The 12482-nt window shown below is 31.4% G+C and overlaps 1 protein-coding gene across 1 annotated transcript; it reads right to left on the reverse strand.

The window, feature by feature from the left end:
• Window positions 1–823: 823 nt before the first annotated feature.
• On the reverse strand, window positions 824–4362 carry LOC117134272. The gene is made up of 3 exons (XM_033292493.1): window positions 3081–4362; window positions 2816–2991; window positions 824–2663 (listed from the first exon to the last, which is right to left on the reverse strand). Exons 1-3 carry the CDS (start codon window positions 3342–3344, stop codon window positions 2654–2656), a joined length of 450 nt encoding a protein of 149 aa, XP_033148384.1. The 5' UTR covers window positions 3345–4362; the 3' UTR covers window positions 824–2653.
• Between the last annotated feature and the right edge of the window lie 8120 nt (window positions 4363–12482).

A 12482-nucleotide genomic window follows, 5' to 3' on the forward strand; every position in this document is an offset into this window, starting at 1 on the left:
AGGTTAAGGAAGTGAGAAACTTTGTGTTCGAGTTCCGTAGCGGAGGAGGTAGCTTGTGGAGAAACTGCTTTAGTAAACATAAACTAATATTAAATTCTTTCAGCTGTTGAGATTTATTAAAACTATTAGTAGATTGTCGACTTTAAGTTTAAAAGGCAAATTTCGCATTTATTTACTTTTGGTTTTCCTTCCAAAAAGCTTTATACTAATTAGAGTTAGACTTTTTTTTATATATTAGACTTTCTTTTGTTTAACTTTTGATGTGAGATTTAAATTGAAATCTTTTATTAGCGATAAAATTATCTATCTTAAGGATGGAAACACCATATGAGATTCAGCAGCTGCGGGTAAATGATTATTTTTAGGAAGTAGTGTCTAATTACGAACAAGATTTTATCTCTTGGTTAGCCTTTTCTCGTCTATTTTACCTATTTTAAGTTTAAGAATTGTCTCTAATTACCTAAATCATAGATGTGTATTTCAATTCTTGTGGTTAAACTTTATTGTAGGATGAAAAGTAAAAGACTAAACTAACCATCGTGTCATTATAAATAGAAATTCATTTTAGGCTCGGTTCCTCGTACAATACACATAATATACCTTCAAACTAAAAAAAAAGAAAGGAGAAAAAGTAAAAAAGTAAAATATAGCATGACTAAGTTTGCTTCCATCATCACCTTCCTCTTCGTTGTTCTTATTATCTTTTCTGCTTTTGGTAAGTATTGACTTTATTGTATACATGGAAAATTATATTATTTATTAAATTTCAGATTATTTGATAATCAACCCTGACATATTTTTGAATATAATGTATATATATAAAGAAGCACCAACGATTGTGGAAGGGCAGAGGTCATGCAAGAGGCAGCCTAATTCAGGGAGAAAATATTGTATGAAGGATAATGAATGCCGGAAGGTTTGCATCGAAGCCGAGAAAGCAACACGTGCTACTTGTGATTATACATTCCCAAGGCGCCGGTGTTTCTGCCACTTTCCATGTCAATAAACAGAGCCGTTCCAAGACATTTTTATGCCCTATGCCAAATAAATATTACTAGATGACTTTCTGCGATATCGCGGGATAAAGTCCATTTCAATATTATTATAATAAGTTTTCTATATAATTGAATATAAAAATTTCGATTAATTAAATTTTTGATAAAAATTAATGAATATTATTGATAGGTTAATAATGTAAGAATAACATTAAATTTTATTACAATATATTAACCATTTTACATTATATTTTTCATAATTTTGAAAAATTACAAATTACAAAGATAAATTATCATATATGAGTTGTGATATTATCTAGTACTAGGTGCTGAGACCCCGCGCGGTTACTTTGGATATCGGTGGGGTGGTATGATTTACGGGATGTTGGTATTGTTTAAGATTTGTGCAAATTAAAGAATAAAATTTATCGGAAATAAAACAACAAAATTGATCCTAGCTTTTGACGATTAACTCAAGTTAGAGACATCTCCCAAAACGGAAGAAAAATTCAAAAAGTATAATTAAAGTAAAACATAGAGAATGTGAAAAAGGCATAAACATGAAAGAAAGAGCGTGGAACAACAGAAAGGGAAAGAGAAGAAGATGAAGAAGCTTACGTCAGGTATATGAAAATTAAAAAGACAGATATTGTGACAGCGCAGCACCAACTTATTTGGGGATCCATATCAAGTTATCAACTCTGTATATATCCGTTGTTTGAATAAATACTCAAAATTTCAAACTACTTGCATTACAAAATTATTTTATTTTTTCAAAATACACATTGTTTGCTAGTACTTGTTAGGGAGCTCAAGGACCGTAGTAGCATATATTAAAGCTACACTAATTTTCATCGCTAAGATCACACATTGTCTACATCCTTAACGTTAGGATATTCCAAGTAACACTTCTCCTCGTCTTCCTCGTCACGGGTTCCATCTTCATCTTGTAAACTCCAAGTAACCATCTTCCAAAACGCAGCACTCCACTTCTCTTCCCTCTTCAGGCTTAGCGGTGGTCTGTGACAAAATCCAGCCGTTGTATTGAAACAGAGCTCTTATATTGGCTTTGTGGTTCATAAGAGTTTCAAGAGTGGTGAAACTGGAAGCATCGTGGCGAGTGGCTCCCCTTCTAAGGAGATCTGCCCCCTGTGTGAAATAGTTTAACAAAACATAAAATTAAAATAGTTTAACAAAACATAAACGAAGGTTGACGTTTTTACATTATGAAAAAGTAATTGTGGGTTTAAAATGTTTGGGCTCAAGTTATGTTGGGCTCTATGTCTAAAACATGATTTGAACTTAAAAACTAAAAATAAAAAAAAACGTTAGGTTATCTTTCTTTTTTTTTTCTCCGCCGTCGGGACAGCATCACCTGTGGGATCCCTGACATGATTAGAGCTTAAGTTTGTGAGATTGGGGAGCGATAATAGTATGATGCATTATTGAAGAGGAGTTTACTTACATCAGTTAAGCTTCGTCCGCATCATTCCATTGTCGTTGGTCCTCAGGTGCTTCGTCGTCGTCGGAATCTGCAAAATAAAAGGTTTTAATTTGTTAAGTAAGATGTCTTTTATTTCTTTTAGATTCGGTTGCTAAAAACATAATTCATTCAGTTTTCCTGTTTTGTTTGGAGATTGCAGGGATGAAACTGTGGATCACAGAATCCTGTAAGAAAAACAGAGAAAAATCATTATTTGTTCATAAAAAAACCCATAGACAAAACCAAAACAAAAACATGAAGACACGTTTCATATATGAACAAAGAATAAGCAAAGCAGAGTTAAAGTGATAAAAAATAAGTTAGAAACAATCATCACCAGTTCATCAAGGAGGAGAATGGTGATGTCCATAAACTCTCCATTCTTGTTAATGTTACTGGAATCCTAGAATCGGATGAGCCGACCAACAATGGACTGAGTGGACCTTCCAAGGCGGAGAGAGTTGAAGGTGGAGTAGGGAACGGCGGCAATGGCGGCTGAAGCGGCTGGAGCAGCTGGATAAGTCATTTTTGCGACGGATGTGAGAAAGTAAAACGATCGGAAAACTGAGAAAGAAAAGTTTGAGACAAGATGGAGCTTTTACCTCGAGGGATTCTATATATGTGAGAGCTCTGAAGGCGTTAGAGGAGAAACTAAGCGTTTGGTAGGCGCAAAACGTGCATAGAGCCTTAAAGATCGACCATAATAGCTGATTGCCGGAAGGAGAATCGCAAGCGACGAAGGAGATGGTGAAGAGGGCGGCTTCCCTAATCTTCTTAGCTTTGTCTGTATCACCACTTTGGACAGATACAAAGCCTAATAAACAGAAAATCAATAAGCCCAAAACCCACTTTTTGTCGAAGTCCATTCGTTACCCATCAATTTAAAAAAAAAAAGGTGGGGTCCATAATGTTATATTAATTTCCGACCTTCATAATATATATTAGTTTCAGCCATCATTGTACAAAGTATCCTTTAGTGTAGTGGTATAGTTGTGGGTGTTAATATCTCAATAACCTGGGTTCGAATCACATATTTGACACTTTTTCACACTTTTAAAAAGTGGGACCAACAAACCGTTGACGTATCGCATCAGGGGGAGAGAAACTCTCCTATTATATAATAGATGACATCAGCGACAAACGGCGGAGGAAAATGAGATTAGGTTTAGAGGTTAAGGAAGTGAGAAACTTTGTGTTCGAGTTCCGTAGCGGAGGAGGTAGCTTGTGGAGAAACTGCTTTAGTAAACATAAACTAATATTAAATTCTTTCAGCTGTTGAGATTTATTAAAACTATTAGTAGATTGTCGACTTTAAGTTTAAAAGGCAAATTTCGCATATATTTACTTTTGGTTTTCCTTCCAAAAAGCTTTATACTAATTAGAGTTAGACTTTTTTTTATATATTAGACTTTCTTTTGTTTAACTTTTGATGTGAGATTTAAATTGAAATCTTTTATTAGCGATAAAATTATCTATCTTAAGGATGGAAATACCATATGAGTTTCAGCAGCTGCGGGTAGATGATTATTTTTAGGAAGTAGTGTCTAATTACGAACAAGATTTTATCTCTTGGTTAGCCTTTTCTCGTCTATTTTACCTATTTTAAGTTTAAGAATTGTCTCTAATTACCTAAATCATAGATGTGTATTTCAATTCTTGTGGTTAAACTTTATTGTAGGATGAAAAGTAAAAGACTAAACTAACCATCGTGTCATTATAAATAGAAATTCATTTTAGGCTCGGTTCCTCGTACAATACACATAATATACCTTCAAACTAAAAAAAAAGAAAGGAGAAAAAGTAAAAAAGTAAAATATAGCATGGCTAAGTTTGCTTCCATCATCACCTTCCTCTTCGTTGTTCTTATTATCTTTTCTGCTTTTGGTAAGTATTGACTTTATTGTATACATGGAAAATTATATTATTTATTAAATTTCAGATTATTTGATAATCAACCCTGACATATTTTTGAATATAATGTATATATATAAAGAAGCACCAACGATTGTGGAAGGGCAGAGGTCATGCAAGAGGCAGCCTAATTCAGGGAGAAAATATTGTATGAAGGATAATGAATGCCGGAAGGTTTGCATCGAAGCCGAGAAAGCAACACGTGCTACTTGTGATTATACATTCCCAAGGCGCCGGTGTTTCTGCCACTTTCCATGTCAATAAACAGAGCCGTTCCAAGACATTTTTATGCCCTATGCCAAATAAATATTACTAGATGACTTTCTGCGATATCGCGGGATAAAGTCCATTTCAATATTATTATAATAAGTTTTCTATATAATTGAATATAAAAATTTCGATTAATTAAATTTTTGATAAAAATTAATGAATATTATTGATAGGTTAATAATGTAAGAATAACATTAAATTTTATTACAATATATTAACCATTTTACATTATATTTTTCATAATTTTGAAAAATTACAAATTAAAAAGATAAATTATCATATATGAGTTGTGATATTATCTAGTACTAGGTGCTGAGACCCCGCGCAGTTACTTTGGATATCGGTGGGGCGGTATGATTTACGGGATGTTGGTATTGTTTAAGATTTGTGCAAATTAAAGAATAAAATTTATCGGAAATAAAACAACAAAATTGATCCTAGCTTTTGACGATTAACTCAAGTTAGAGACATCTCCCAAAACGGAAGAAAAATTCAAAAAGTATAATTAAAGTAAAACATAGAGAATGTGAAAAAGGCATAAACATGAAAGAAAGAGCGTGGAACAACAGAAAGGGAAAGAGAAGAAGATGAAGAAGCTTACGTCAGGTATATGAAAATTAAAAAGACAGATATTGTGACAGCGCAGCACCAACTTATTTGGGGATCCATATCAAGTTATCAACTCTGTATATATCCGTTGTTTGAATAAATACTCAAAATTTCAAACTACTTGCATTACAAAATTATTTTATTTTTTCAAAATACACATTGTTTGCTAGTACTTGTTAGGGAGCTCAAGGACCGTAGTAGCATATATTAAAGCTACACTAATTTTCATCGCTAAGATCACACATTGTCTACATCCTTAACGTTAGGATATTCCAAGTAACACTTCTCCTCGTCTTCTTCGTCACGGGTTCCATCTTCATCTTGTAAACTCCAAGTAACCATCTTCCAAAACGCAGCACTCCACTTCTCTTCCCTCTTCAGGCTTAGCGGTGGTCTGTGACAAAATCCAGCCGTTGTATTGAAACAGAGCTCTTATATTGGCTTTGTGGTTCATAAGAGTTTCAAGAGTGGTGAAACTGGAAGCATCGTGGCGAGTGGCTCCCCTTCTAAGGAGATCTGCCTCCTGTGTGAAATAGTTTAACAAAACATAAAGATTAAAATAGTTTAACAAAACATAAACGAAGGTTGACGTTTTTACATTATGAAAAAGTAATTGTGGGTTTAAAATGTTTGGGCTCAAGTTATGTTGGGCTCTATGTCTAAAACATGATTTGAACTTAAAAACTAAAAATAAAAAAAAAACGTTAGGTTATCTTTCTTTTTTTTTTCTCCGTCGTCGGGACAGCATCACCTGTGGGATCCCTGACATGATTAGAGCTTAAGTTTGTGAGATTGGGGAGCGATAATAGTGTGATGCATTATTGAAGAGGAGTTTACTTACATCAGTTAGGCTTCGTCCGCATCATTCCATTGTCGTTGGTCCTCGGGTGCTTCGTCGTCGTCGGAATCTGCAAAATAAAAGGTTTTAATTTGTTAAGTAAGATGTCTTTTATTTCTTTTAGATTCGGTTGCTAAAAACATAATTCATTCAGTTTTCCTGTTTTGTTTGGAGATTACAGGGATGAAACTGTGGATCACAGGATCCTGTAAGAAAAACAGAGAAAAATCATTATTTGTTCATAAAAAAACCCATAGACAAAACCAAAACAAAAACATGAAGACATGTTTCATATATGAACAAAGAATAAGCAAAGCAGAGTTAAAGTGATAAAAAATAAGTTAGAAACAATCATCACCAGTTCATCAAGGAGGAGAATGGTGATGTCCATAAACTCTCCATTCTTGTTAATGTTACTGGAATCCTAGAATTGGATGAGCCGACCAACAATGGACTGAGTGGACCTTCCAAGGCGGAGAGAGTTGAAGGTGGAGTAGGGAACGGCGGCAATGGCGTCTGAAGCGGCTGGAGCAGCTGGATAAGTCATTTTTGCGACGGATGTGAGAAAGTAAAGCGATCGGAAAACTGAGAAAGAAAAGTTTGAGACAAGATGGAGCTTTTACCTCGAGGGATTCTATATATATGAGAGCTCTGAAGGCGTTAGAGGAGAAACTAAGCGTTTGCTAGGCGCAAAACGTGCATAGAGCCTTAAAGATCGACCATAATAGCTGATTGCCGGAAGGAGAATCGCAAGCGACGAAGGAGATGGTGAAGAGGGCGGCTTCCCTAATCTTCTTAGCTTTGTCTGTATCACCACTTTGGACAGATACAAAGCCTAATAAACAGAAAATCAATAAGCCAAAAACCCACTTTTTGTCGAAGTCCATTCGTTACCCATCAATTTAAAAAAAAAAAAAGTGGGGTCCACAATGTTATATTAATTTCCGACCTTCATAATATATATTAGTTTCGGCCATCATTGTACAAAGTATCCTTTAGTGTAGTGGTATAGTTGTAGGTGTTAATATCTCAATAACCTGGGTTCGAATCACATATTTGACACTTTTTCACACTTTTAAAAAGTGGGACCCACAAACCGTTGACGTATCGCATCAGGGGGAGAGAAACTCTCCTATTATATAATAGATTTATGGTAAATTTATAAAATACTAAATTTGAAAATATTCTATTATATTACTTAGATATAATATAGATTTATTTGGAAATTTTAATATTTGTTAATCAGTAGGTTTAGTTTGGTACACAAATAATCAGCAATATAAAATTTATTTCAAGACATTCTAAAATATAACTTCAGAGTTTCCATAAACAATTTAAATAAATTTGTATGTTTATTTACTTTTATATTAGATATAATATACTAATTAACAAAGTTAAGGGTCTAATCAAAATACATCTATGAATTCAGATAATTGGAAGAAACTTTAGAATATAGATCATTTTGTTTGTCTTAAAGCTACATATTCATATTCTGATAAAGAAGAAAATCATGTAAACTAAAATCAAATATTATATTATTCATTATAGCAAACTATAAAAATAAACTAATACATAACAGAATATGAAACCACATATTCTATAAAAATATAATTTGAAAAAAATCTTCAAGCAATTGCAGTTCGCTCCATGTTTCTAAACACCCAAGGTGCTGGGCTAGTGGACTCGCTGGAAAAAATAATATTATAGAAATTATGTTATATAGATAAACTTATATAATTTTTAAATTATAGATATTTTTATTTTTGCATTTATTTTTTATAGGGAAAACATGTAGTAAAAAATCATTTACATATAAAGAATCCAGAAAATACTTCCTTTTATTATTTATATGTTTCAAAAAAGATAATTTAAATTGAAAAGATAATTTAAACTATATTAATAGAAAAAGAATTTAAGTACTGACAATTATGTATAATTTTAATTCATAAAGGGTATTCGTATAATTGACTTTTTGAGGATAAATATAAGTGTGACATGTATGAAACTGATTTATCAAATAATATTATAAAAATAATTTTGGAACAAAATGTTTCAAAATCAATTTTTTTTTCTTAAATCGAGCTTAAATTCACACAAAATTAGATGATTACAAGGCAAAATGGTTGAAAAAAAGACACATGCATAACTACCTATACATACCCCATGAAGCACATTACTTTACTTACAAATGCCTCATTTTGGTTTATATTTTAATTTGCAACAAAAACTATTTTATTTCACTAAATAACGAGTCAAATCCAATCATGTTGCTCGCCATGGGCTTATTGTATATGCTAAAGTAATGTGAAATAGGTGCAAGGGTTAGTTACAATTTTTTGAAGTAAATCAAAAAGTACCCAATTTTATGTTGTTTTGGTAAAACCAATTCAAATCATGTTTAGTTAGATCAAGAAAAGATACAACACAAAAGAAGGTTGTAACCGAAAATAAAATAAAATAACAGAATTTTAGGTTCACTTGTCAGAGGCAAAAGATACTAACCAAATTCTACATAGATACCAAACTAAAGTAGAGTAAGAGAGTTTCTAACAAAAAAAAAAAAAAAAACTTACTGAAAAGACAAAACCCAAATCGCTTGGTCACATGAGAAAAACTCAATGGTCATAACATTTGTATTTAACACATTGCACTTTAATATCATAAACTTGATTCGTGAAGAAAGTTTCTTCAAAAATAAGGGGGTTGGGACAACAAAAAGCAAACTTTTTGCTTTGTGGAAACATAGAAACTTCTTAAATCCATGATTTGAAGAAATTTTTGATGTCAAACTAGATGATATTCTATGCAAAAGAGAGAGGATAAAAAAGATTATAAATATGAACCGAATTCTATATGGATCACCGGGTTTATCGGTTCAGCAGCGAGTTCAAGTCAAATATTTCATAACATAAATATATAGATCAAATTCAAAAAATAATATTTAGTACCAACTAACATTTTTATCCAAAAATCAAATCCGCAATTTCAAAGCGCGGAACAAAATCTAGTTTTGAGATTATTTAGCGAGTTGTAGTTAGTTCTTTTCCGTATTACAGTATTATACTATGCACATACTATATGTTTTTGATTTAATATCTTTTCATATACTTGTAGAGAACAGCTTGAACAATGTGCTTCATTTTTTCAATCAGAACTCCGACTATGTATTGCTGGTTTTTGTTTGAAAATATTTGTTGAGGTGTGACTTTGATTAAGGTCAAGTTTATGTCACTTATGTGTGACTGCGGTTAAAAGAAAAAAAAAAACAAAAATCAACCACCGAATTTGGAATCCATTTAGCATCTGGTTTAAAGTGTATGAATAGGATTCACGTTCACTTTTCTTCTTGCTTGCCAACAGATGGTGAAGTGATAAGTGGTAAGGTTTTGATCTTTTTGTTATTCATGAAAAATTGCATATGCACACTTATCTGATTCCAGTTTGATATGATTTTTTGGCAAGGCATGAGAAGAGATGTTAATGTCTTCATCTTTCTCAACATCAGGAAAGCTCTTGAAGGTTTTAGAACTAGAACTCAAATTACTTTATATCACAACACTACTGCTGTCCTTCTAACAATTTAGTTTCTTGATTTATTTCTGTAGATGGGATTGCATTCTACATTTCAGACAACAAGGTGATTTTAACTGAAGGTGTTGATGGTGTAGTGCATGTTGATTACTTCCAAAAGATTGAGTCTTGGCCTAGTTGGCAACCAATTCCTTTCTGATTTCTTGTTTATACAATACGTTCATTAAATTTTTTTATTGGACGACATTTGTGACTTATCAGATATACAATTGTTACCACCTTAGTATTTAATAACCTATGTTGTTCATGTGGTCTGGAATTCTGGAAACAAACGTTTTCAGAAAAAAATGCATTTAATCATTCACATTTTTTTTCTACTTTTTTATAGTTTTTCATCACCAATACTCGATCACTAGCGTCCTCCAAAAAGTAGAAATGATAGGGGTTTTTATATGGGTCTTCAGAATAGAGTAGATAAGGCAAAATTCCCAAAATGGTTTGGAGGTTTTTTTATCTAGCAGGAACAGTCAGACGCCTGCTCCATTGTAAGAGCAATCTTCGGATTGCTCCACCTGATTCCATGTGAAAACATTCCAAAATGGCATCTATCTTCATGCATTCTCTTTTCAGTTTTTTTTACCTATTCCAGATATGAAAGTATCAAGAAAATATTAAGAAGACTTATAAAAGCACTAAAATACCAGCAGGATACATATATATAATGGTGTCAAAAACACCATATATCAGTGGGTTGTGTCGATTCTTCTTCGGTGGAACAATCGAATGACATCAGCGACGAACGGCGGAGGGAAATGAGATTAGGTTTAGAGGTTAAGAAAGTGAAAAACTTTGTGTTCGAGTTCCGTAGCGGAGGAGGTAGCTTGTGGAGAAACTGCTTTAGTAAACATAAACTAATATTAAATTCTTTCATCTGTTGAGATTTATTAAAACTATTAGTAGATTGTCCACTTTAAGTTTAAAAGGCAAATTCCGCATATATTTACTTTTGGTTTTCCTTCCAAAAAGCTTTATACTAATTAGAGTTAGACTTCTTTTTATATATTAGACTTTCTTTTGTTTAACTTTTGATGTGAGATTTAAATTGAAATCTTTTATTAGCGATAAAATTATCTATCTTAAGGATGGAAATACCATATGAGTTTCAGCAGCTGCGGGTAGATGATTATTTTTAGGAAGTAGTGTCTAATTACGAACAAGAATTTATCTCTTGGTTAGCCTTTTCTTGTCTATTTTACCTATTTTAAGTTTAAGAATTGTCTCTAATTACCTAAATCATAGATGTGTATTTCAATTCTTGTGGTTAAACTTTATTGTAGGATGAAAAGTAAAAGACTAAACTAACCATCGTGTCATTATAAATAGAAATTCATTTTAGGCTCGGTTCCTCGTACAATACACATAATATACCTTCAAACTAAAAAAAAAGAAAAGAGAAAAAGTAAAAAAGTAAAATATAGCATGGCTAAGTTTGCTTCCATCATCACCTTCCTCTTCGTTGTTCTTATTATCTTTTCTGCTTTTGGTAAGTATTGACTTTATTGTATACATGGAAAATTATATTATTTATTAAATTTCAGATTATTTGATATTCAACCCTGACATATTTTTGAATATAATGTATATATATAAAGAAGCACCAACGATTGTGGAAGGGCAGAGGTCATGCAAGAGGCAGCCTAATTCAGGGAGTAAAAATTGTATGAAGGATAGTGAATGCCGGAACGTTTGCATCTATGCCGAGAAAGCAATGCGTGCTACTTGTGATTATACATTCCCAAGACGCCGGTGTTTCTGCCACTTTCCATGTTAATCAACACAGCTATTCCAAGACATTTTTATGCCCTATGCCAAATAAATATTACTAGATGACTTTCTGCAATATCGCGGGATAAAGTCTATTTTAATATTATTATAATAAGTTTTTTATATAATTGAAATTTATAGAAATTTCGATAAATTAAATTTTTGATAAAAATCAATGAATCTTTTTGATAGGTTAATAATGTAAGAATAAAATAAATTTTATTACAATATACTAACCATTTTAACACATATTTTCATAATTATGAAAAATTACAAATTAAAAAGATAAACTATCATATATGAGTTGTGATATTATCTAGTATTTATGGTAAATTCAGAAAATACTCAATTTCTAAATATTCTATTATATTACTTAGATATAATATAGATTTATTTGGAAATTAATATTTATTAATTATTAGGTTTGGTTTTGTACACATATAATCAGCAATATAAAATTAATTTCAAGACATTCTAAAATATAACTTCAGAGTTTCCATAAACAATTTAAAGAAATTTGTATGTTTATTTACTTTTATATTAGATATAATATACTAATTAACAAAGTTAAGGGTCTAATCAAAATACATCTATGAATTCAGATAATTGGAAGAAGCTTTAGAATATAGATAATTTTGTTTGTCTTAAGGTCCATTTCAATATTATTATAATAAGTTTTCTATATAATTGAAATTAATAAAAATTTCGATAAATTAAATTTTTGATAAAAATCAATGAATCTTTTTGGTAGGTTAATAATGTAAGAATAACCTAAATTTTATTACAATATTTTAACCATTTTACCACATATTTTCATAATTATGAAAAATACAAATTAAAAAGATAAACTATCATATATGAGTTGTGATATTATCTAATATTTATCGTAAATTCAGAAAATACTAAATTTGAAAATATTCTATTATATTACTAAGATATAATATATATTTATTTAGAAATTTTAATATTTATTAATCATTAAGTTTAGTTTTGTACACAAATAATCAGCAATATAAAATTA

This window comes from Brassica rapa, chromosome A05 (genome assembly GCF_000309985.2).
Source record: "Brassica rapa cultivar Chiifu-401-42 chromosome A05, CAAS_Brap_v3.01, whole genome shotgun sequence".
In the NCBI taxonomy this organism is placed as follows: domain Eukaryota; kingdom Viridiplantae; phylum Streptophyta; class Magnoliopsida; order Brassicales; family Brassicaceae; genus Brassica; species Brassica rapa.

Bases quoted from the DNA above. Each gene is read 5' to 3' on its own strand.
- LOC117134272 (XM_033292493.1), bottom strand. From the start codon at position 3,344: ATGGACTTCGACAAAAAGTGGGTTTTGGGCTTATTGATTTTCTGTTTA. The intron at 2,992-3,080 runs GTAAAAGCTCCA...TGACTTATCCAG, and splicing joins CATATATAGAATCCCTCGAG to CTGCTCCAGCCGCTTCAGCC.